A 26459-nucleotide genomic window follows, 5' to 3' on the forward strand; every position below is an offset into this window, starting at 1 on the left:
TATAAATACAAATTAAATTTAACAAATCTTAGCATTGTGTGTGTGTGTGTATGTGCATTTTTCTTTTTTTTAGTGAGAGAACCGAGAAAAAATTATTAAACAAATAAACTTCAATATCAATATTAGGAGTTAACAAGGAGTGATATTATTCCTTAATCCTTTATTATAGACATTCGCCAGTTAATCGCTAAATGCGGTTATTATGTGCAATCACGCATTTATAAAATTGTTATAAATTTTCTGTAACGTGTGTCGCGCAATACGCTCTGTGATTAATATAAATTGTTGCTTTTACACATAATAATATAATACGGGCGTGCTATTGTTCAAGCACGGAGAGAGAAGACAATTAAACAAATCAATAGTCGCATATACATATACGTGATTACTTTTATAATTGAGGTTAATATCAATAATATTAATATATAATAATCGTTACGCTGTATCACCCGAAAATCGTGGTACAAAAGTGGGGGAGAAAAGTAAGACGAAAAGTAATCCTTAAAAAATGATCCTTAAACGTAGATGTAGTGTATAATAAAGGTGTCCTACGAACATATAGCAATCCCATCAGAGTACGCTAGATTATAATGATGCTCGTTAATCGTATTTAAAATTAAATAGCTAGATTAGCTCAGCACTATCATAGCCTGATAAACGACAAATAAAAATTCAGTTCTTTTCTCTACGTTCCTCGACTATACGTAAAAAATACAAAAACATCTTCGCGTATGTAATCTTCAAACACAAGTGTTCACAACTATTTTATACAAAGAGACGCGGAATTACGACTTCCGCATTAATTGCGATATTGCAAAAATTACTTCGTATGTAAACGTTGACCGATGTTATCGATTGCTTTGCGGTATATGTTATATTTTGCATTTCGCTAATCGATAGAGATGGAAGAAACATACATGGGAAGGTACATAGGATATAAGAACGGCATGTTAAACGTGCGCTATATGTTTTCATCTCTCGAAATACAAGGTGAGTAAGCGTGGCATGGCAAATGGAGGCAAATGTCGTTTGAGTTTCATTAAAATCATCAAATGAAAAATTTTACAAAATATGATTTGCGAATTATACATAAATCACGACATTCAAAGTTAGATTTAGAAAACATCACATAATACCATTAAAATATAAACGTAAACGGTTCTATCACCGTTAAACATTAAAAATCGATAGAGGCATATTAAAATTCATATTGGATGACCTGTAAGTTGCGACAAAAATTGGAATAAAATTTTGTGATTTTATGCGCGATATAATATGAAGAAAAAGAAAAAAAAAAAGAAAAAGAAATGTGAAGAATCAGAAAATTACACACACGCGCGCGTGCGCACACATTTTTTTAAGTTTCCCAAAAGAATGTCGCAAATAACAGATCGTCTAAGATTTAGATAATTTTGATCTTCGCAATTCATATGTTACGCTCGTCCACAAATAACTGTGTATAGTTAAACGCTTTGAATAATAATGCTCGGGTCTTTGCGGCTCGGTAAAATTTTCGCGTTATGGAAGAGAGAGAAATGATAAATTTACAACTAGTATATTGTATGTATACGGATACACGTCGTCGAATTTATATGCATCCAACATTAGCCAGAACATGTATGAATCACATGTAACAGCCAAATTATTTATATGTGATCGCTATCTGATCAAACACATTGATGTAGAACAACTCCTTATGTACATTGGCGAAGGTACAGGGTATGCACTTTAAAAAGCTGGCGCACTTTTAGTTCACAACACTTATCACATCGCACCTAAACAAAAAATTGAAGAATCACGTCGTAAAGCAATTGAATTTCCAACGAACAAGATAGTTTATACTTGCATAAACTGTTGATTAATCTTCTTTTTTTTTTCGAATTAATTATCTAATAATATCTACTCTTCCTTATAACATCGCTGTTTCTGAGAGATCAATATTTATTCGACAACGAAATCATAAATTTGGGCTTTAAAGTGAATCCGACCTAATGTGAAAGTTTCGGCTGACCATTCTCACAGAGAGAGACAAAGAGTCTTTAATAAAATATATTACAGAGACTTTTCGACTCGCTTATATATATATACATATACATACCCGTTACATGGAGACATTGCATGTCAAACATGATCATAAAAGCTGAGCTTTTTTATTCACCCTTCGCTTTGGTATTTACAAGGATAACACGCGCGCGGATGATAACATTCTTGACAAACGATCCGGCGCATGCGCGCGTGAAAACCAAGCAGTGTCTATGCCGCGACTTTTCACGCTCTTCTACAGTTTCTACAGTAATACACATTGATAACGCTCCTATAAACTGCACTTGTACCACCGTCGTTAGAAACATCTTCACACTTATCGTTAGATAAATTTATCAACTTACCTACGTAAAACTTACTCTGTATCTCTCGCTGAGACGGAGAAAAGAAATTTATTCGCCGGTAAATTCCGAGCTCTGGAAGATGGAAAAGTCTCGAGAGATACACGCCGTTTCGTCGAGAGTAAAGTTCGTAGAAAATTCGCTTAATAGCAATCAAAGGATGCAATGGATAGAGAAATGGGCCGGAAGTGGGATGACGTAAAGGGCTCTCAGTGTCTTTCGCAAATAAAGCTCTTGTACAAGTCGCACCGCACGTGTAACGTGCCGCGTTTTCATTCTTATAAAGTGAATCAGTAGTAAAGAAGCTCTTATATATATCTACATCCAACGTTCGTTGAAGATGCACAACGTGTGTATCTCAGAAACGCAATTCAGAGGGTGAAGAGCCAACGACGAATGTTCGTTCATCATTCAATACATACAAATGCCACACGATGATGCATTCATCGATTATGCGAATTTTCTCATATCTCTTACTCTCTCCTTCTCACACACACACACACACACACATACAGCTCTCTCTCTCTCTCTCTCTCTCTCTCTCTCTCTCTCTCTCTCTCTCTCTTTCTCGTCACACAAAATTATCGCTCGAGCGAAGCCCTCGAACGTTTCTACTGTTACGGACTTCTTGTACATTTATGTTACAAGTTACAGTTATCCATTTCTTCTGCGACAATCGTAGCTACTCAATGCATGTGGAACGGTATGTATATATGTATACAGAAATACGATGATGATCGCAGCAATTCGATCGATTTATTCAGGCGGCCCCTGACCCCAGCGCGACTTTGTCCTCGCCGATTTGGTAGGAGAGGCACACGTATTACCGTCATCGCTCGCCTTCCGCTTGACACTCAGCACAATGCCGCTCTTGGGGGTGAGTTTTGAGCGAGCTGATGCGGACGCCGTAGCTTTAACAGCGTCTAAAGCCATCGGCGGGGTGGAAGGAAACACAGGGAAGTCCTCGTCCTCGAGACCAGGCGGCTTCGGTTGCTCGGGTGCGTAGCTCTTCTTGAAAGAATCCTGAGAGCTAGGCTTGTATACTGTTTTAATCCCTTCAGCTTCCGGCGAGAGCGGTAACGACGGGAGCACCGATGGTTGTGGTGAAGATAATACAGGCAGATCGCTTATTGGAGCGATTGGCGATGACGTCAGTACAAGACTCGAAGTGCTAGGAGAAGTAATCAAAGTTGACGGCGGTGGTACAGGCGCGATGGGTATCGTCGATGTCGCCGCAGCAACCGCAGCCAACTCTTCCTCCGCTTTCTTGATCAGATCCAAGTCACTCAAGGTGCTCAACGTGCTCTTGCTCTCCTTTGTCGGGGTCTCCGGCGTTATCTTCTCCGGTTGGCTGATTCTAGAAGATGAAGACGGTGAATATTTTTCCGTATTCTGATAGAGTGGCCCTGTGGTGCTGACCGTTCCAGGTAGGAACGACGCGCTAGGCTTAGACGGTAGATAAGGGTCCACTTTGGATGATTCCTGCCGCTTCACATTCGCTAAGATCTCCTGCAGATTCGGCGGTATAGTAATGTCCGAGACCTTGTCAAGGATAGGTTGCGCGAACTTGGAGATTGGCGGAGGCGGCGTGAAGGAACGTACATCCGACGGGCTGTAAGCTTCTTCGCAGTCATTGCTCGGTGGATCCAATCCCAGACCCTGAAACAGTGTACAGATGTAGCGATAACAAGTATCGATGAAACCTGATAATGTTAATCGATTGTCAACACAAGTCGAATCGTAGCCTTCATTATCTGTCACGCGCGCGATAGTCAATAAATGAAACACAAACATAACATCTTTGACTAGTCTCGGATTTACATCTCATCGGCACGATGTTACTCGAAGTGATAAGAAATTGACTTATGAACTTTGTGTAATATTTTTAACTAAGAATAGAACGTGTTTCAAACGTGTTTGCAGATTTCGTGTAAAAAGGTTTCGTATCGTGTATCACATCATCGAGTAGAATCAAAATGACAGGAGAACACAGAGCTACTGACAGATCTCTACTTCAATGAACATGTCGGTCGATTAATATATCACTTGAAACGCTATACATACATGTGTATAGATACACACGTACTATTCAAATATATATGTTCGTCTGGTAATTAATATACTGAATTCTGTACACTTTATAGCCCAAACTTGACAAACATATATAGACATATATTACTTCTTGCAATCGTACAAGAGTATCGATATCAATTTAATACAGCAAAATATGTTAGGGAAACGACAGTAGAAACCGAAAAGCCATCGAGACACTCTTATCGCAGAAACTACGTTTCTGAATTGCGATATTATCACGAATGTGATGTTATCACAGTTCCTACCTTGTAGAAAAACAATTTATTTACATCCAGCTACATATACTATGACATATAAGCAACAGTTTTCAGTCTTCTTACTCTCATTGTTAAATATGTCCAATCTCGACTCGACCTCGTCGTGTGTGTTTACTGGCTATTCCTTAAGAAGAAAAAGAAAAGACCACGTTCTCTCAGAAGTAACAATCTAAGCAGCTCAGTGACGCGGGATGGATGGGACGGCGGGATAATGATAAATTCAAATCAACTTTATTTACAGCAGGACAACGGGAAAAAACGACGGTAATAACAATCTCGAGACATACGACGTGAAAAATGAGTCTTGCGAAAATTCTCACCGGCAGGGTGGCTGTCGTCTCGCCGAGAAATGACGAGCTAATACTCTGTATCTGTTGCTTTTGCTCCTCAATCTGTCGGTTCAGTTCGTCCATCTTTCTCTGCAGCTCCGTGGAGTTGCTATTCTTGCCGGACGAAAGGATACCGGTAGCTGAGTCATTGGTGTTTATGTCATCATCCATCTCGCCAGGGCTGTACGGTTCATCGCCGTCGTCTAAAGTGACTTTGCTAGGTGACGACGTAAGGTCGATCTTCGACGACAATTCCGGCACAATCTTGCATATAGTCGCGGTGTCGATGATGCCACGCGAGGACATACCTATGTGCGCCTTGTTCAAAGATTCTAAAGTCATCTGCGTCACTGTCGTCGCTGGCTTCTCCTTTGTGGAGTCCAATGCGGAGGATACTTTGTGATGGAACAACATAGGAGACGACGACGACGACGACGATGGTGGCGGCGACGACGAGGACGCCGAAGTCTTCTCTTTCGGCACGTTGACCAAAGGCGGCGTGTAACTTCTGTCGGAATTTTCCTTCTTGGATACCTTTGAGGGTACACTCGATGGAATAGTTGACGTACGTTTCTTCCTATTGCGAACAATAATACCGAGCAATAAGTGCGGTCTATGCTCCTCGAAACCCGGTCCAATAAGCGGTAGAAGTACCGGTGGTATCGTACTCTGACTTGAGAAAGGCATGATGTAAAAGTCCTTTATGTTTTTGGAAACATTACCAACGACGCCCAGACGGCTCCTGCTGTTCAAGTAGCTGTACAAGGTAATGTAAGGAATTTTTTCCTCGTCGTTTGCAGCAGTTAGTCGGATGATCAGAATCTCCTTCGAGCCTGTTCTCTTCATCTTCGAAATGTAATCCCAAACGGTGTCGTGACTGATCCTGCCGACTACATCGACGGTGTCCGGTAAATCGTCCATGAGATCTTTGGCGTTGCCACTCACCTCTTGCGCAGTGATGAAGAACTTCGCAACATCGACCATATTAACGAAACCACGCCACACGGTCTGTGAGGTTCCTTTCAGCACTTCTGTTCTAGTCTCCGTTTCCTGCTCTTTGTCCCTCTCAGGCTCTTCGTTAATGTCAGGAGTTTTGATCGTCACGGTGGAACTTGGTTCTCTGTCGGATACGTCAGAGTCGTTTCCATCGATCGTGTTTGTCGTCTCGTCTTCAACATGTCGCCAAAGACGATCCTCTATCGGTTTCTCCGCGGTAGGCGGTGGTGAGACTTCTTTCTTCTTCTCCATCTTACGCTCATCCTCTCTCTTATCGATGTCTTTAGACTCTCTACTTGTGCTGCGATTTCTCATACGGCCGTCATTGCCCATCTTGTGTCGGTCTCTTTCGTTCTGTCTACCTCTTTCTCTACTGTCCTTTCTGTCTCGATCCTTATTCCTTTCCCGAACCTTGTCCTTGTCACGTTCCTTGTCTTTCTCGCGTTTGCTCTCCTTACCTCTGCCCGACTTTTGCTCCTTACTTTTATCGCGCGTCTTGCTGCGATCTCTGTCTCTGCTATGACGATGCCGACTGCGACTTCTTTCCCGTCGATCCTTGCCCTTTGACCTGTTGCTGTCGCGTTCCCTGCCTCTCTCTTTGTCCTTTTTCCTTCGTTCGTCCATGCCATTCTTGGATTTTTTCGCGTCTGTTCGTGACTTTGATCTATCATCTTTGTCCTTATCCTTGTCCATGTCATCAACCGTGGAGCTTATGCTGTCACCGCTATTCAATGCAGTAACTATATCTTGCACCGACGTTTTAGGATCAACGTGATCGATCCCACCATCATTTTCGATTATCTGCTCGCCCTTGTGAGTTTTTACGACGATCGACTTTGCTTGCGCCATCAGATCCAACTCGTTCTTCTTAATCATCTCTAATTGATGCTTGGTTTCTTTCTCCCGCCATTCCGCTAATTCCTGACTAGCCATCTCGTCTGGACTTAATCGCACTACCGCATCTGGCGTCAGAGAACGATCTGCAATCTTTCGGAATAACGTCAAGTTCTTGGTATCCTTTATATTGAACACTAAACTCCTATACTTTGCCTTGTACTTAGCTCCAGTATCTTTAAAGTACTTGTACATCTCAAGTTCTATATTGAATGCCAAATCTGCGATCTCCTCGTCTGTCAGCTTCAGATCCTCGGTTTCTTTTATACGACTGGACAGTAATTCCGTCAACGACTTCCGAATATTTAATCGTATGGGTTCTGTTTCGGGTCTCTTCACCGGCGTCAGTTTAGTCTGTTGCTTCGACTGAGATGGCAACGACTTCGCAGGTTCTTGCTTCTTGATTATTATCTGCTTCGGCGTGCTTGTTACCTGGCTCTTTAATATCGTTGGTGCGATGCTCTTCGGTGACGTTGTTTTCAATATCACAGGGCTCTTACCCGAAGTTGTGATTATTGTCTGTTTCAGCTGCACTGGCTTGCTGCTGCTCGACGCCATGCTCACTTGCTGCATAGCGGGAATTATTGTAACCTTTTTATTGGGTGCCAAAATTGTTTGCTTTGACCCAACTACTTTTGTATAGATCATCTTTGGCACGGTTTGCACTTTAACTGGAGACAGCTGTGTAATTTTTGCCTAAAAACAAAATTCGTCATTTCGTTTGCTTATTTAAGCATACAGCGATAAGTATAGCTAATCTGAAAATTAATTTAAATAATATAATAATTTATTGTAATTTCTGCTGGTTCTAGCTAAAAGTTCTAGATATGTAGCTTGAAAATTTACTTTGTGGATTATTATTATAAAATAAATAATTACAGTATTAAATCTCTAACTAGAATTCTCTACAAAAATAATCGAATTTTTATTGTGTATTTATCATATTTATCACTTCTCAACATGTTTCAATTATTTCTTTTCTTAATGTTATGATATCAGTACACAGTAATATATTTTACATATTCTTGATCTATACTGATAATAATTTAAATCTATTTGTACTTTATTATTTTTTTACTTTATACGTACAGTTTTTCCAGTTGTTTGTATTTGCGTTACAAGCTTCCCGCCTATCTGAAGCGTGTTAAGACTGCTAGCTCCTACTACCTCGTACGTTGGATTTTCCTTTAACCATGTCCGTAAATTGGATCTTGTGGGAGCTTCCGCGCCTACGATATAAAAAATTAATGATTCGTATATGTAAATAGATATATGTAAATAGAAATATATTCTTGCATAATCTTTATAAATTAATATATTTACTTACCGGTGAGAACTTTGCCGGTTTTCCTATCGAAAACTATCACTCTCGCCTCAGGTTTCGCTTTTACGGTAGGTTCTTGAGTCACAGGCGATTTTATGGGTTTTATACCTGATCCCGTTGGTACAGGTTTGTCTTTAGTCAAAGTCTCCTGAGCATGTGCGAGAATACACGCATCCGAACAATAAATGCTTGAATTTCTGGCTTCCTTTTTACAAACAACACACTGCATCGTGCCAGAAATTGGGACAGCGCAATCAGCGGACGACACTGTCGGTGGTATCTCTTTCGGAGATGGGACAACCTGCGATCCCACATTATCGCTCGTTGGTAGCTCGATCTTTATTTTCTGTTTTACAGGTGATGCTTGTTGTAAACTCGATTTTTTCTCTTCCTCGGTTTTTTTCCTGAGACAATTCGGACAAACCCACTCTATGCCCTTTTCTTCCATTTGTTGACCTGCCAAAACGTACGTATGTGAATCATGAACTTAATCTCGTTAATTTAGATCTCTAGAAAGGTCTTAGTAGACTACTTACCCATAGCTTTACTGACGTGTACACATTTCCCATGGAACCAATCTTCACAAACGTCGCAGCATATCATAAACCGATTGTTATGTGGTCGTTTGCAGATGCACCATAATCGGTCTGGATCGTCTTCTGAATCTGAATTCTCTTCATCATCATCATCATCATCATCATCATCTTCTGCATTTACGCTCGTTCGTAATTCTTCTTTATGTATTATTTGTTGAATTTGAGAGCTATATATCGACGTGAAAAATTAATATTGAATAGCGACCGCATTATTTTAAAGAAATGAAAAATACCAAAGACGAAAAATTATAAAACGATATACTCACGTAAACTTCTCTATCTTCTTTGCTGGTTCGGGATTCTTCTGCTGCGTCTCAGCTTTTGCTTGAAGTCGTTTACTTCTAGTAGCAGGTGCTTCAATGGGCGGTAACGTGATCACACGACCACCCCGGACGATTTGTATCGGTTCTTTTTCATCTTTCATAGACTTCTTGCCTGCTTCTCGCGTGGTATTTGCTTGGGCATGTACACTCGTCGCTGTTTCCACTGGCTTGGGTAATTCTTGCTCGGACGACATCAATGTAGGCATGAGCATATTGCTAGACGTTATTGGTTCTGATACTGCTGGCGTAGGATCCACTAACGCAGACTACATATGACATAAGATATTAGTAGTAAGAATAAAGGTCTTAAAGAACAATTGATAATAAAATCGAGATATATAAAAACAAGCCCGCACATGATCAGCCAAGTCGACTCCAAGCTCCTCCTGCAGTAGTAACGCTTCAGCGAGTAGTTCCTCCTCATGTTTACTGGCTTCCATCTCTAAGGTGGCCAATAAATGTTCCTCACCTTCTATTCCACCTTTAACAAGCACACAAATTATACTTAATAATATCAGAATATAAATGTCATATTTGTGGAAAGGACAAAAACTAAAGAGTTTAAATTTAAATTGTAAGTCAGCATTGTAAACATAAACAATATTCTCTTCCGTACGGTATAAGTGTGAGTGAGAACTTACTACTTTTAGAAACAACATGATTTGGAACATGAGGTACCACGGGTTGAATATTTCCCTCTGACGAAGCGGTTTTTGGCACTAAGAAAACATACGATAGCATTGCAAAACATAAATTTCACATAGGCATATTGACTGTGTCAAGAACTCCTTGGCAATATAAAGTAACGCGAAAAGAAAATACAGGCGGAGAGGATCTTGGTTTAGTTGAGAACGTTATTACAGCGGCACGATGCGTCCGTCCTTCTCTTCGATTTGATAAGACGAAATAATACAATAGACAACAATAATTATAAACAAAAGATTCTACATTGGCGCTGCAATTGTAAAATCAGATAAAAACAATAGACAATAAAGTTTGCTTTAAAAATCACTTGCATATATAAAGGTACGAGAACTAGTACTGGAGAAAACAATATGAACCTGATCATACCTGTATCTAAAGATGGTTGCAATTCTTCAGCCAATGGTGTTTTAGTCGCTGACTTCGATTCGTTTTCACCCGCTGACGCTGTGTTGCTACCGTCTAGGCTTAATCGTGATTCCGCTTGAACGGACGATTCTACGGTACTTGACACCGTCTTTTTATTACTGAAACTGGGAACGTTCTGCGCTACAATCGAAGCAGATGTGCTCATGTTCAACGATGTCGTTGACGAAATAGAAGCGACTGAGGACCCGGATGCAGATACCACCGTTGCCGGAGGTGTTGTGGGTGTCGCAGCGTTATCCGACATTTTTCCTTCATTCGTACCAACACGTCGTATTATGTCTGGTGTCGAGAAAAGCGCGGGACCTAGAGTATCTGCTACATACGCCGGAGGTTTCCTATTTTCCTTCTTAAGATATTTCTTCGCGTCTGCAAAAGTACATTTCGACATTTAAAGATGTAATTCAACGATTTATTATTAACCAGCTAACAACCGATTGATACTGACTTTCTACTGCCTTGTTCTCCGCAAACTTCACAGGAGTGTCTTCTGACTTCGATAGTGACTCTGTGCTACCATCTAATTTTCTCTTTTCTTTCTTCATATCACTAAGTTTGATCTTTGTCGGTGTGCTACTGCTAGCCGATATGATAGTTTTCAATTGTTGTTGCACCGGCAATCCTTGATTGACGCCCTGCATAGATTGTTGTTGCGTTATCACAGACGTTTGCTGCTGTGTGAGTGTTGTTGTCTTCGCTTGAACAACATGCGTACTGATATTCGGAATGACCGTTTTCGATATTATTGGTACCTGTATCAATTTCCCATCTTTAGTCGCAAAGATTTTTGTGTTCGGTTGATTAACGAATTTCCCTTTAGAGACCATTACTGGCTTCTTAATACCAATGCTCTTTAGCTCGTTCGGTTTCATCAAAACTTGCTTCTGAACAAAAGTAACCTTCTGAGTACTTCTTCCTTGACCAGGTTTGGTCAATATCATGTCGCCCTTAATCATATTAGCGTTAATTAGATTTGCTTTCACTTGATTCGTCGTTTGCAGAGGTTTCTCCTGCACCACCGGCGTCTCTTCGGATACAGATGAAGATGTCTCCACAAACTGTGATTCCTCCTTCTTCTTACTATTAAGAGTTTTCACCAACCTCTTAGATTTGGTAGGACTAAATCGCTCTGAAAATATAAGTAAACATGTTATCATATAATAATATATGACAAGATGAATATTTTAAAATAATTTACTTTAGAATGTAAAATTATACCCCAAAAGAAATATTCAACTTTATATAAATTGAGAGATATTGCAGATAATATTTTAAATTAAACGTATTTTAACAAATATAAAATATTCCTAAATTTCCTTACATTTTTCAAGATATTATAAGTTAATTTCTTACTAACCGGATCTGCCATCTTTCTCGGAACCTTTCATCTCACTAACTGCAGCAGCCATTTCCATGTCTAATCGTCGCACTTGCTCCATATCTAAATGTTTATTTTGACCTCTTCTTCGAGAAGCCGCCATGCTACCACCCCTTGTGGTAAGACCCTTCCGACCTCCTCGAGCCCTGATATTTGCTCTTTTTGTGTTACGAGGTCCAAAATCTGAATCATTATCATTATCAGATGGAGGTTCTGATTCAGAAGATTCTGTAGATGAGTCTGTAAGTTCATCATCATCCTCTTCTTCATTATTCTTTTGTGCTGTAAAGATGATTATGATAGTCTGTGTATTAATATTAATGCAAAATACAAACAATAATATTGACTTTTTATAATATTAAATTACTTTAACAGTATATTATGTTATGTTACAACAGGATATATTTGTAATACCTTTGGTTGTTGTCTGCTGAATATTTATTATATTTCTTGAAACAGTATGTCCCGATAATTTGGGTGTTCCACCAATGTTTGTATTAGCTTTTGGAAGCACATTTACATTTGTAGGTGTAGATACAGAAGCTTTACGTACTGGTCTACCAACCTGCTTTACCTAAAATGTCCATGGAAACATTAACATTACCAAATTAATTGATCTTACTTTATAAATTAATATTTTGCAATATTTTGCATTTATATATTATATAGACTTACATTTACATTCTTGATGGTATTCTTGCCCTTAATTCCCACATTTTCTACATCACTGACAGTTGATGACATTACAGGTGTTCGAGGAGAAGATGGTTGATGGATATACTGCACATCATTAGATTCGGGCGAATCAGCAATCGGTAATGGGTCCCTCGGTATTGGATCACTGGGTGACAATCTAGTTGTGTAACAATGGTCCAATTGTATGCTATATCGTATTGAATTTTGTAACTCTTCTACAGACAACATATCTAAAAAGAGAAAAGTAAGTATAAGACTCCCTGCAATATAAAGCTGTAATAAGCCACATCAGAGAAATAAAAGGTGCATTTGTATGACTGCATGAGTTTGTGTATTGATGTTGATAAAATTCTATAGATATTGCTAATGAGAACAAAATACTGTTATATGTAGCATTGCAATCACATAAAGAACAAACAACACAGGAGTTTGAACAAAAAAAAAATAATATATAAAGTACCAAGCATTGCAGTGACATTTTCCCCGAGTATCTGCTTTGCCTCTTCACTTTGGAGAGCTGTCTCTAATCTTTCCAGTTGTTCTGGATCCATCTCCATAAAAGGATCTACCAACCCACCAAGGTCGGTACTGGCATTGGCGCTTACCGAGCTCGCTGTTGGATGTGTAAATGGCGGTGGGTCTACTGTCAAGGTAATGTCCCCATTTTCAACATCTGCCTCAGTTTGTCCTAGTCTTACCACGCTAACATTAGCATTCGTCTGATTCACTAAAATGTTGAAAGAATTTTGCAATATCTCATGAAATATAAATTATCAGGGAATTTTTGAAAAGACCTATTTAAAAGATCAATGTATAAAAAGAGTTAAGAAAGAAAGAACAAAGGCTGAAATATCAAACTCATATTGACTTCTAATTTCCTTTTACTCTCATTCGTTTACACGAATTTTTCTATAAATTCTGTAGCAACTACTTACTTATTAAATTCTGCAAAGTTGCCTGATCAACAGATATTGTTCCATCGTCATTGAAAACGATGATCAATGTGTCATCCTTCTTCTCAGAACCACCATCCTGTGGTTCGACAATATATGAACTCGACATATTTTCAACCTCTCTGACGAAAAAAAATCGAACAATGCGGTTATTTATACGACGCGTGATATCGGCAAAACAAAATACCGCGAAAAATTTACAACATAAAGCCAAGTATAATTAAGGTTATGACTACCTAATATACGCAAGAAAGCTACATTCGAAGGACTGCTAGAAATTTCTCCGGTTCAATAAGAGAAAACATTCCCCGTTGTTTAGTCATCCAGACGGCACGCAGCCGTATCGATGGAATGTCACGTTCCCTCATAAAAGCCTCTGGCCGCCGTTGCGACGTCGACGACGATTACAACAGCCGCCAACTGTACCACGATGTCACACAGTTACCTGCGTGAAACGAAATATTGAAAATGATGTGTCAGCAATCCCGATTCGGCAACGGTCGACTAAACGGCACACATCGGTACTATGCACCGCGAATGCAGTAACGAAGAATCGATAAACGTGCTTGCGACGTTCCCCTAACGAGTAAACAGTACCACCGAGGACGAGAGCGAGCGGCCATTTTGTTTGGCCAACGTCGTCATCGGCGGCAGCAATAATGATGATGATAATGATGATGGCGGTCTTACCGCGGCTTACCCTTTTTTCGCGCTGCTGCTTGTCGCGAGATGGAATTCTCAATGACGATCACGACGATGAAGCTCACGTCGATGCGATCTCGCACCGATTTGATGAGGAGCACTGTTCACGATTTCTGTTTAACGATTCATAGCACCGTACACCCACGAATCATGGCACTCCATTGCAACGCGCGGGGAATAGCGTACGTACTATACGAGCAGCTTCACGACCATAGTGCGTTCGCGCGTTGCGCAACTAAAAAATCAGATAGCGCGCGAATACCGCCGAGACTAAAGTTCCTCAAGTAAAAGTTAGGACACTGTCCGCCATTAATAGGAAACTGCAGCGCGTCATTCGAATCGTTCAAACCGTTCTGTTCAACTTATTGAAGTGAGAGACTATATTTCCCTCTCGTAAAAAATTAAGAAATTGCTATGCGATATATTATATTATTTATCATCGAATTTCACATAATGGGAATCACTGTAATCCGATTAACATATATATACAAAACATATCACTGCGATATAGGTTAAACATCAAAAATTAGATTCAGAATAAATTAAAAATATCAAGGAAAACATAGCGAAGTTCTAATAAATATATATGAGCTGCAAAAGTAACGGAAAGAAACTCGAGAATTCGATTTGTTTACACACATATCTACACGTCTAAATCCAGATTAACTAAATCGACGGTCATACTTCGGTTTTCGTAGGTACGTTTGTATAAATCATGTAACAAAATATAAACATATGTAATATATATACATTTATTCAATCATATTACATATAAAATGATAAATATATATAAAATGAATATCTACAAAAAATATTTTTAACTCTATCCTTACTTTGAAAATGAAATGAAAAAAAGATTAATTTTCAATTTTATTTCGATATCAATCGTATTTTTCTAAAAATCTATTTATGATAATAGCTGCAGGCTCTGCATGTGTAAGATGAAAATGATGATTTCCTGGTACTTCTTCATAATACACATGCTTATTATGTTGTTTCATTATTTGTAACGCGTTATGATAATCCTCTTTTAACTCTATATAAGGTGATTCAGTTCCTTTCAATATCAAATATGGGCATGTTATTTTCTTTGCAAAACATTCCAACTGTTCTTTAGAAAACAGGGTGTGAATAGGTATAATTCGTATTCTAGGATCTCTGTTGAATACATATGTTCCATCGTCTTTTTGATGAACTCCTCTGGTCATTAGTATGTTACTTGCTGCTTCATTCATATGTATATATCCTCCTAACCATTTTTCTTTAATCTTATCTTTTGTGTAACTAGGTTGACTGCCTGTGTTTCCTTCTAACTTTATGAGCGAGTTAATCACATTTCCAAATATGTCAGCATAATAATCTATATTCACAGCTATAAATTTGAAATAATCTAAAGCTATAACATATTGTACTTCTGCTGGATAAATTGCGGCATACCAATATGTTGTCATTGAGCTCAGAGAATGTGCTAATATTTTTACTTTTTCCCATTCAAAATATTTTACGATTCGTCTAATTAACAAAAGGTACACTATCTCAGTATATATAGATCCTGGTGGTAACCATGACGAAAAGCCATGACCAGGTAAATCAATTGACAAAACAGGTGTATTTTTTACTATAAGAGGTGCTAAATTATTAAATGTTGCTGCATTATCCTGCCAACCATGCATAGCTAGTATAGGCTGTTTATCCTGAGACCCCCATAATTTGCCTAAAAAATGATATATATCATACCATGTTTATAGTTATGCATTATATTTATAAAGTATACAATATTCACCGGTTACTTTACCCCATGGTACTGGAATTTCTATGTTTTTAGTCAAATGTGCTTCCTTTATTTTATTGTGCAATGTTCTCCACAACACCTTTGTACATAAATTTATTCCAGCACCAAAAGTTATCAATCGTCGAGCATACATCCTGTTAATTACAAAATACTACAATTATATCACAAATATAATTTTGCTTTGTAATAGACTTGCAAATGTCTTTGAAGTAAAAATCAAAATCCAATTTTTCTTGTCAATTTTACTTACTCAATCAGGTTATGATTGATTTTATCAGTACTATTTCTATAATAAAATAATCTTATCATTAGTTTGTTGTGACAATTTGATTGTTTCTATATTAAGTTTTACTTTAAATAAAATAACCAATCTGAATCTTCAAAAGAAAATTTCAAAAAATTCTTTAAAGATAATATAAATATAATTTACTCAAACTAATGATAATGATATAAATTAATAGTAAAAAATATATTTAATTCTTTAGTTGTCAATGATAAAAATATCTGTGGCAAGAAAATTACAAAATTATGGACACTGAATCATAGAATGACATAACAGGTGATAGAAAAGTAACGAGAATAGCATGCACTTTTCTTTTTGTGGATATTTCTTTTATTAACAGCTAAAAAGTTAAACTAATATAAGTATAATCAAATTCCCAGATAGCACCGGACATCCAATGGATGTACGTTTCACGTCCTATTTATGTCCGTATGTCCGATTTACGTCCATGGACATAAATTGGATATAACAAGGATGTCTTTATTTGGACATCGGACCTGTAGCACGTCCGAAGTTGTGACAAACGTACGTCCTATGGATGTCTTTTGTAAAAAAAAGTGGACACATAACGGACGTCCGTGTGCTATCTGGGTTGATAATACGATAAATTAAATAATTAAATTTAAATAAATATAAATTAATAATTAAATTAAATTAACTAATGAATTAAAAAATATTACTAAATATAATAAATATAATATCTTAAAATATACATGTCTAACATGATAATTTGCTTATTTGAAAAGTCTAATTTATATAACTAGAATATATACATCAATAACAGAATTATTATTCTACACTATTGTAAAACTGTTATTTTTTAAATGCAAGACAGAATTCTTCCCATTAAACGTTAATAAAAATTTATTTCAAAATTAAAAATTATTAACAGATAATAGACGATAAAATTTCAAAATTGTATACATATTTTATTTATTATTATGATTTTTGTACGACAAAACTTACATCTACTGAACGTTATTATTAGTAGCACATCATATGGGCTATGACGTTCGCTCATTCGGTATAAAGGCCAAAGCACAGACTGGCACAGACTTTGCCCGTACTCATACGCCACTCTCCAATATGAGCTATAACATCAAAGACGTAACTTATAGATCTGCGATCAAAATACCAATTTTTATTGGATGTACACACATATGTATCGATACTTCGAGTGCGGTCCGGGAATCGCTACAAATGCTTCGAAGCGGCACATGATGCTTGTTTCGTGCTGGATTGCTTGCTGGATGAAAATACTGCGTTCTGATTGGTGCATTTTCATCCATCTTCGAAAATATACCAATCACAACGCAGTATTTTCATCTAGCAAGCAATCTAGCACGAAAACAAGCACCGTGTGCCGCTGGATTTAAACGTGGTCTACAATGGATATATTCAGTACTACAACCGCTCACTGAGCACTCAATGAGCTTTTACATTTTGATTGGTATATTCCTTTAGATTTAAAAATATACACCAATCAGATGCAAGAGCTCACTTAGCGTTCAGTGAACGGTTGTAGTACTGGCTGCGTTCAGAAAACACAACGGTTACACAACGGTTGAATAATTCGTCGACGTTATTGGTCTGAATGTAAAGATCTAACAGTAAGGACCAATAGTTACTAAGCACTCAGTGAGCGTTTTGTTTTCTGAACGCAACCATTACTCACTAATCGACTTCGAGAACATTGACGTATCGCAACAATCGATACTTGAGTAACGGAATCTGAGACATCGATTACCGCACGGGTATCGATTCCTGGTTTTCGTCTGCACCTCCGGCACGCGTAGGTCTTTCAGATCTTTCTTCCGCAGGATTCAACACGGTAGGTAAGTTGTGCGGATTCATTTGCGATTTCGTATTAATTGTCACGTGTCTTTCAACGCGGCCCGTTCTGCGAATGATATTTCAAATTAGATCTGTCTCTTGACAAAAGTGAGCGCTATGAAAACTTATTTAACCTACGCTCTTGGAAATTAATTTCGTATAGTTTTCTATTCTTCAATATTATATAATTCCACCGGCTATATTTCGTGTGTCAAGATCTACGTAGCAAAGGAAAATCGCCTTGAAAGAGATACGTATCCGAGAATTGATCGCGATCCCAAGCGGAAATTCCGAATTTAGGATACGCGATTTTCGCCTAACCTCAATTTTCGCGCACTTAACCTCATGCCTCCTTCGCGAGATGATATGCATCAAAGGTCATCTCGACTTGGTATCTATCCAGGTTACTATTAGTGCATACACGCGAGAAAGAATCTTCGAACGATAACACACAGTTCCGAAGATTGCTAACATTATCTGAAAAATTATCAACGAGTTTACTTCACAGAGAAACGGCTATTGCATAACGGTGAGCAGGACGTTAACCTTCATTAATTTTTGCACAGCGGAAGTGAAACAAACCTCCATAGGGTTCATTCCGTTTGAATGTCTCCGGGAATCGATTGATCTTCCTCCGCCTAGTGTTTCAGGTATTCAGATTATACAATCGCGATAGTCGCGATAGTCACGGTGACGTTATCTTTGCAACTGATCAGAATAAGACCGGTCTGTACATACTGCTCGAGCAGCAGTCGTTTAAATAATGATAACGCGTGTTACTTCTCGTGATAGAGATCGTAGTCCGTATCCCGTTTCGACAGTGATCAGTTAACAGTGATAAGAAAACAATGCGAAAGCAAACATCGACTCTACGAGAGATCTACTTCTCGTCAACTCGGCTCGTATCGCTTCGTCGCTGCGAGCAATTTTCCACTCCTGTTTTCGCGGCATTCGCGATAACTCGTTATGCGCGCGAATGATGCAAGCTGCAGCCATCGAACAACGATTGGCTGGGCAATTGTTACTTTTCGCACGACTTAATTACTCTTAGGTATACCTCTATCTTAATGTCTGGCCATGCGGCAGAATGTTTTTCCGTATAGGCGTGACGCGATTATCCGAGTTAGCGTTGCTTGCATTTTCACGAGTCAATTTATATGTGCTACACGATATATCTAGATACATGCTTCATAGCATAAATTAATTAACGTTGTAAGGTAAAGGTACGCCGGCATATATACTTGACTCTACTTTTATAATTTTAGCCTTTAAATGTAAATATTTAAACGTCCAACGTGGAATACACACGCATATATCGAATATATGCATGTACATTCTGCGTTGAAAGTTTAAATATTCGTATTCGAGGGTGAAAATAATAAAAATGTCTAGAATTAGACCATGTCCCAGATGCATTTCCATTAAACATACGCGCGTAATTCGCTGTCTCTTCTAAAGTAGCAAGTGCAACTTTCGTGACATGTGTCACGTTATTTCGCGAGTATTCATGCGCACATTAATATGCTATTCAGCGGTAAGTTATATAAGTACAGTATATAGTAACAATGTATATCGCTTCGTTGGTCTTCATATTGCCTTTGCACAGAACAAAGTGCACCGCAGTCTTTTCGTTCGACGACGTCAAACGACGTCGTTTCATTTTTCATTCTCCTCTATCCCGGAGAATCTTTTCTTTCACATTGGGATAGTCTTTTCTAACATTTTCTGCCCAATGAGAAAACACTGTCTCGATGTTGCTGGTCACTTCGACTAATAAGAATGCGTTCTACGCAGTGACGAGACTTTTGCCCTCTGTGATAGTATGCTTCGTAAACACGCGTCTCTTCGCGTTCATTCGTTCACGTCGTCCTTCGCGCGTCAAGTTCAACGCAGTTGGCTCGCAGCAGGAATACGTCCAGCACGCTTTCGTCTTCCGCACGTGTCGCTTCGCGGAAAATAACAGAGAAATTCTGTGTGATTTACTCGTCGTTATTTTTTTGCTCGCCGATCTATGAAGTAAGAGTCAGTACGAAGAAGGTGGTTGCACTCGATATTCGGGAATATTTCTAGTACGAGGAAGTCCCGTTCTTGCCCAGAAAATCTCGAATTGATCTTTGAAGAATGAAGTACGTTAACGAGCGAATATTTGTTCTTTCAGAATACACGATAAAACCACAGTAACGAGCATGCATCCAACCTGTGCTACATTGTATGCTGTCCGCTTGACCTTGAATCAGGTAAATAGTTGATTTCACAACATTAATGAACACTGCTGAATCGAAATGGCTCCCATTAAATTTCGATTAAACGACTGATCGGCAAGGTTACGAACAGCAATCTTTAATTTGTCGTACGGCAATCAAATTAACAATTTTCGAGTCACCGGTGACTCGCGCCAAATTTTCTGTTCGGGCTGTTTGATAACTTGACTCCAAAGTGGAATTTAATCACGAAGTACTTCGATCGTCATTACGACGCACGTGTTATATTTGATAAATAAGATGTGATTCATGTTACGATAACGTGGATCACCGGTGGTCCACATGGACAACGTAAAATTGGCTGCCGCGAGATATATTAAACCAGTCGCCAATTAACCGATAAAATCGCGAACAGTGGTGATCTCGAACTTCAACAAATTCATATTTTTTAATCGTCGTTGAAATCAAAGTTCAGCGAAAATCATTCTCGATCTGTTTTCACGCTTTCATCTATGCGCAATAATAACTCCTCTCTTTTCTCCTTTTCATTTAAAATTCACTTTTTATACGCATTCACTCTCGTATTCACCTCGTGATATTAATAGTGATATTTATCAATTCCTTCTATGCACAAATGTTCAGCATTTATATCTTCTGGCTAACCGCATTGCTAACTATTTACGTGACTCAAGCCGATATATTGTACAAGTTTAAACCGTGTATATATATTGTACAAATCAATAAATATAATATATAGACGTACAAACATAAAACAGACACACGATAGGTATGAGATTGTAAGAAGAGTGCGATGGAAGGAACAGAGAGCTAAAAATATCCCCGGCGGCGAGTATCAACAAAACACTTCTCTCATATAATTCTCTCTGCTTGCAGGTAGCTGCTCCGACTTTCTACCGCAAGAGCATGGTGGATCGCAGCACCACTAGATCCGCGATTTTCCTCGCGACTGTCGGCTTGTCCCTAAGCATGTTCTCGTTGAAGCAGATGCAATCCTCGTCGAATCGTCGTCATCAACATCATCTGCAGAGAGCTTAGAAGTGACGATCGCCATCGTCACCGAAATACACGAACGACGAACAAAATCATTAGCTCGATCAAAATTGAGTAAATCTGTTGACCATTCGCACGGCATGTCTTGCACAATCACACACACCTCACATCTCAGAGGATACTGTTCTCGAACATCAGCAACATCTAAATATCGACAAGATGTCGAAGAGGAGTAATTTAACGTAAGAGACAGTAAGCAATATGAGATTTCGAGTTTGCGGTTCGTGTTGTCCAAGAGAACAAGCTGCAATCCCGCGTGTAGAAACTTCACGTAGGAGAATCACCCGAGTGTGCTCTTTTCTCATGCGAACAGCAGATTCTCGAATGTGCCAGACCATGTCCTCGATTTGTAGGCGCGCGCACAACACTTCACATTTTAGTCACATTGAACTTAGCACTTGGTACAGACAAGCATTAATACGACGGAAGTTTGCAAAATATTGCTGGTTCGCAGTAAGAGCGTCCAGCAACTAGAGATGTATACTGTACGCACGTTTCTCCAGCTGAAGCGTCAGCAGACTCGATTTCTCATAGTATTCTAGTCTTGCGTGCGTAGATCGAGAAGTTCTACATCGTAGTTTCTACAGAAGGTTGCAGCTTTGTAATCAGTGTCACTTCGCGATTCGAGAGGAGCTTTTGTCGATGAACAATATATAGTGGATTGTGTTATCTCTCAGTATGAAATAAAGTTTCGTTTGTTTGGAAGAAAATGGAAGAAAGATGATTGTAATTGGAATATTTAAGTTTTTTAGATACTTGTTTTCTAACAGTTTGAATCATATTGCATTGACTAATTATTTTGTGAACCGAGCAAGATCGGTTCATAAAGCAAAAAGATTTCATCGGTGAATCACCTCTAGATTCTATTAGATCTAAATAAAAATTCTGGTGGCGAAAGCTCTTCTCGAAGAAGCAATGAACTGCGAACAAGCGCGAACCAAAGAGACTCGTCGAATGGAAGTATCTGCGATATACGTTAGCAGAATATATAACATTAAGTAGAATTGAATTGTAATGTAGAGTATGAAAATTCATCACTCGAACATTGTTAATAACGTTTGCCTCTCCTTTACCATTGTAATGCGCTAATCTGATATCATTAATGTTTTACGCAAGAATGCTATGTCGATTAAATTGTACTAGCGTAGTCGCTCATAAAAAGAATTATCTCACACACAAGTAAATACCCACACGACTATCTATATCTTACACAAGACTTGATTGAGAAATCTTCGGTTTCTCCTTAGAACGTTACAATCCCGCTCTCCTGCTTATCCCGCATCTTTAACGCGTAAGAAAATTATTGTTCTAGTTCCAAATTTCTCAGGAGAATCCGTATAATACTCTTAATCTTAAACGATAGAACCCGTCGCGTCGTAATTGCTGCGCGATGCATGAACTTTGTTATTATTGTATGAGTTCACCTTTCGTATGATTGTATCATGATGGATCGTCATCGGAGCATTCTTGAGATCGATTGTTGTTTCGAATAAAATGATAATTCTCTCAGCCAGGACTTATCTTTATTAAGATAAGAAAGATTCTACAAATACCTTATTCACGTTAATAAATGCTAGTCTTATGCTTACAATTAAATCTTGCAAGGAAAGGAATTGCGAAGAGAGAAACGCAAGATAATATTAGAGGAAAGTAATCGTTGTAACACCATATCGTTAAAAAGGAAACGTCAGGGCATTCTCTTCTCCTCTTTTACTCTCTTTCTTTCTGTTTCTTTTAGTCTTAACGTATATATTTATTTATAATTATTATACAGTCTCAGACTCGATATACCGTTTCCTAACGTCTCTCGTTTACTTTTCCTTTCTCTCTTTCACTCTCATTCTCTTTCATTCTCGTCTCTCATGTTCTCATAAAATGTTACGTTCGTGCGCGCAAAAATGCAAATTTAAGCAAGTTTCCACTGAACGCAAATGATATAGGGCATTTTTTTTCGTATGTCGTCATGAAAATTGTCTTTGCCCGCCTTCACGGCACACAAGCGCGATCGCCCACACGCAAGAAAAAAAAAAAATATATATATATATTTATATATATATATTTTTTTTATTTATTTATATTTATATAAGTAGTTTATAGAATCAAAACCGTGATCGTCGGGCCGCTCGATTCGAAACTTCGGAGTCGTATGTACGTCAAATACAATGATATTATACACAGCCGCCTGACACTCTCGAGCAGTCGATCAATCCCTGCGAGAGACGAGCGCGAATCAAAGAGAATCGTGCGTTTTGCACGAGGGATTCTAATCCTCATTTACATAAAGATATAGAAAATTTATTGAAAATCTCTACGACATATTTAAATATAAAGAAGAGAGCTATCTGTGTATGTCTCTCTCTCTCTCTCTCTCTCTCTCTCTCTCTCTCTCTCTCTCTCTCTCTCTCTCTCTCTCTCTCTCTCTCTCTCTCCCCCCTCTATTCCGCACTGGACGAACGACTCAATCACGGGCGCTTGTACATGGGGCAGGAGGATTAGAATCCCAGGATTTCAGAGACTAGAAACTCGATTGAGAGGGGAACTCGATCATACCCGCCGATCGATTCTCCTCGATTCGCCGACCTATCGCGAGCGGGAGCGGCTTGAAAAAGAAACGGGAAAAAAAGAGATAACGCGGAGAGAATTCGACCGCGACCGATCAAATATTACATCACGAGTGAGTGCCTGCGATCGCCCGAGGGGGGGGGGGGAAAGAGTTGTCACTTAAACGAAACTTTGGCAAACATCCCTCGATACTTTGGCAGACGGAACGAAGGCTGCTTCGTATCTCATAAATTTGTCACGGTATTGTGCCTGCCGTTGTGTGGTTATTTTTGTTATTTTAACGCCGTAGATATCTCTCTCTCTCTCTCTCTCTCTCTCTCTCTCTCTCTCTCTCTCTCTCCGTTAGTCGCGTGTGAGAACCGCAAAATCGTTCGAGCGATTAATTGATCGCGGGCGAGTGCAAAATGTTGTTCCTTCTCGAAGCCGGGCGTAGCTATCACAGTTGTCTTCCTTGAACGGCACCCTCGACGCGCCCTACACTGTTGTGCGCAAGCAATCTCGTCGACCTATACAATATCACGCGAGTAATTGATATGTCACGATAACACAAGCTTCGTCGTCGGACTCGCGCGTCTGGTCTCTCGGCCGCGAGGTATGAGAAGAACGAGAGTGAAGAGAGTGACCGAAGAAAATTCCGAGCGATCTCGCACGTCGATGTGATATTATGGATCGCGAAGTTACGTTCGATATATAAGGATACCGAGCGACGTGCGCGCGTACCGCTTCGGACACGGGAATCTCTCGAAGGGCTCGAATACGGTAGGGCGGAACAAGCAGTTCGCAGGAGAAGACGCGGAGCGCTTCTCCTCTCGTCCATATATTGGTTCCTTAATAATATTCTAATGGCAGTCTGCGGGGAGGTAAAGTGTCCGTCAGCGAGTTTGACAGTCACACGCATGATCATCGTTTCCGCGGTATTCACGTGTCATGAGATCGCGAACCTGGCGGGCTCCTTTGGGCACGGTAACGCGGATGGAAGGTGCAAGGTGTATGTGTGTGTGTGTTTTGTGTGTTTGTGTGTGGTATGTGTGTACGTATGTTACGTGCTCGCGTTTATTTAGGTATTATTTAGGTGTACTTCCTCTTTTCTCTTTTTCACCCATTCGTCGCGATCGTGTAACTTTCCTCTAAGGACGGAAACGTGAAAAGTTTCACATTTCCATTGTGTTCGGAAAGTTACACGATCGCTAAAGTCGTCGAGTTGACGTGAAACTTTTCACTTGCCCGCTCTTAGGAAAAAGTTACGATCACCGTTCAGGCATCGGCCGCTGCTGCCGATTCGAGCTGCCCAACGATTGAGATATGTTGGGCTTTCGCAGAACACACTCGACGTCGATCATCCTCTCGTATAAAAAGACAAATCGATCTCGCCCGCAACAATGTCGTAAGAAAATAAACTTTAAATTCCCCGCACTCTTCGTATATAATAATCGTGCCGAATAGATAATATCGCCTCTCCCCTTCCTCCCTTCATCTTTCGCCTCCTCCCGCTTTTACCGATGCTGACCTAATGAAATGTAGATTTCACCGTGTCGGTTAAAATGTTCCCCGCGAAAGCCCAGCACGCTTATCTAAGGAATTAAGCTACAAAAGTGGCGGTACAATCTGGATAATTATTTCCTCATTCCTTTCTTTATCCTCCGCCCTTTAGCCACTATGTACCCCCGCTCTCGGGGAAGGATCTACCCTTTTTTACCCTCCCTCTATCTCACTACTGTCAGATCCCTCTCCTCCCCTCGCGTACATATAAATTCTCGCTGGAGCGCGATAGGCAGGACTGGACAGTATATCTTTTTTCTTTGTTTCGGTATTACTCATGCACTCGCGACATAAATATTTACGATACAAAATACTCTCGTTTTTCTTTCTCGCCTTTTTTTTTTTTGTTTCTTCGTATCTTGTATATCCGAGTCCGATCTTTTAAAAGTACGTATGTATTTTGTACCACATTTCTCAACGGTGCATCTTGCGTTTGATATTCGGCGTACCTTCACCACGACGTTGTATCTTGTTAATCACGCTCGAAATATATCATTTTTACAGTTTCCTCTCCCCCTCCCCCTCCCTCTCTCGCTCAGCCCTGGCGATAATGGTTTCCTATTCCTTTTTTTTCTTTTCTTTTTAACACTTATCCCTTTCGCTCACGTCTTCCGCTCACTGAAGTTTATACTCGGCCGGCATTTAAATCTCACCCAACCCTCCCACGCTCGCTTCCTCGACCATCACTCGCGAAACGATGATGTACGTAAAACGGCATTCACGAGTCTCGAGCTCCAATTTACAGACCGTAGAAAATACAGAGACAAGCGAGGTAACTGAGATCTTCACGCGAACGGGCAACTGCAATGAATCTTCAACGGTAAAATAATAGTTAATAACAATTGGTTCTCGCTGATTCGCCGACGAATCAGGCAATTATTATTCGGTTAGTTTTCTCGATTTTGCAATGATCATTAATTTTATCGCGTTGAAGGATTACTGCGCTGCCCCGCTCGCTCGATGCTTTCAATTGTCGCGACCGTTCATTAGCCGATATGAAATGAGCAGAGGAACGTCCGACACGATTACATTATACGGTGTGTTATTTTGTGCGGTAAACGAGATGCGGAGGAAAACGCGGAAAGAAACGTAAAGCTCGAAAAACAACTTTTATTGTATTTTAG

General features: G+C 39.4%; 3 protein-coding genes across 9 annotated transcripts; 1 reads left to right on the forward strand and 2 right to left on the reverse strand.

Moving 5' to 3' along the window:
* Window positions 1–145: 145 nt before the first annotated feature.
* On the reverse strand, window positions 146–14286 carry pps (protein partner of snf). Of its 3 annotated transcripts, XM_011143692.3 has the most exons (18): window positions 14053–14286; window positions 13589–13797; window positions 13335–13474; window positions 12860–13126; window positions 12379–12629; window positions 12118–12277; window positions 11683–11985; window positions 11078–11454; window positions 10774–10960; window positions 10269–10694; window positions 9839–9916; window positions 9554–9678; window positions 9141–9463; window positions 8815–9041; window positions 8282–8734; window positions 8044–8183; window positions 5056–7650; window positions 146–4043 (listed from the first exon to the last, which is right to left on the reverse strand). In XM_011143692.3, exons 3-18 carry the CDS (start codon window positions 13459–13461, stop codon window positions 3141–3143), a joined length of 6942 nt encoding a protein of 2313 aa, XP_011141994.1. In that variant the 5' UTR covers window positions 13462–13474; window positions 13589–13797; window positions 14053–14286; the 3' UTR covers window positions 146–3140. The 3 variants fall into 3 exon arrangements, with proteins under 3 accessions (XP_011141994.1, XP_011141993.1, XP_025154531.1); XM_011143691.3 differs by having other exon boundaries at window positions 10774–11454; XM_025298746.1 differs by lacking the exon at window positions 9839–9916 and having other exon boundaries at window positions 10774–11454.
* Window positions 14287–14920: 634 nt separating this feature from the next.
* Window positions 14921–17351, reverse strand: LOC105184772 (probable serine hydrolase). 2 transcript variants are annotated; one of them, XM_025298770.1, is made up of 4 exons: window positions 17288–17351; window positions 17096–17220; window positions 15838–15980; window positions 14921–15768 (listed from the first exon to the last, which is right to left on the reverse strand). In XM_025298770.1, coding segments are annotated over exons 2-4 (978 nt in total). In that variant the 5' UTR covers window positions 17098–17220; window positions 17288–17351; the 3' UTR covers window positions 14921–14935. The 2 variants fall into 2 exon arrangements, with proteins under 2 accessions (XP_025154555.1, XP_025154556.1); XM_025298771.1 differs by lacking the exon at window positions 17288–17351 and adding an exon at window positions 16097–16132.
* A 546-nt stretch (window positions 17352–17897) lies between these two features.
* Window positions 17898–22743, forward strand: LOC105184733 (uncharacterized). 4 transcript variants are annotated; one of them, XM_011143695.3, is made up of 3 exons: window positions 17898–17960; window positions 20121–20199; window positions 21058–22743. In XM_011143695.3, exons 2-3 carry the CDS (start codon window positions 20149–20151, stop codon window positions 21217–21219), a joined length of 213 nt encoding a protein of 70 aa, XP_011141997.1. In that variant the 5' UTR covers window positions 17898–17960; window positions 20121–20148; the 3' UTR covers window positions 21220–22743. The 4 variants fall into 4 exon arrangements, with proteins under 4 accessions (XP_011141997.1, XP_025154530.1, XP_011141999.1 ...); XM_025298745.1 differs by lacking the exon at window positions 17898–17960 and adding an exon at window positions 18294–18491; XM_011143697.3 differs by lacking the exon at window positions 17898–17960 and adding an exon at window positions 18521–18612.
* The last annotated feature ends 3716 nt before the right edge of the window (window positions 22744–26459 follow it).

Source organism: Harpegnathos saltator, unplaced genomic scaffold (assembly GCF_003227715.2).
Source record: "Harpegnathos saltator strain DR-91 unplaced genomic scaffold, Hsal_v8.6 scaffold237, whole genome shotgun sequence".
In the NCBI taxonomy this organism is placed as follows: Eukaryota; Metazoa; Arthropoda; class Insecta; order Hymenoptera; family Formicidae; genus Harpegnathos; species Harpegnathos saltator.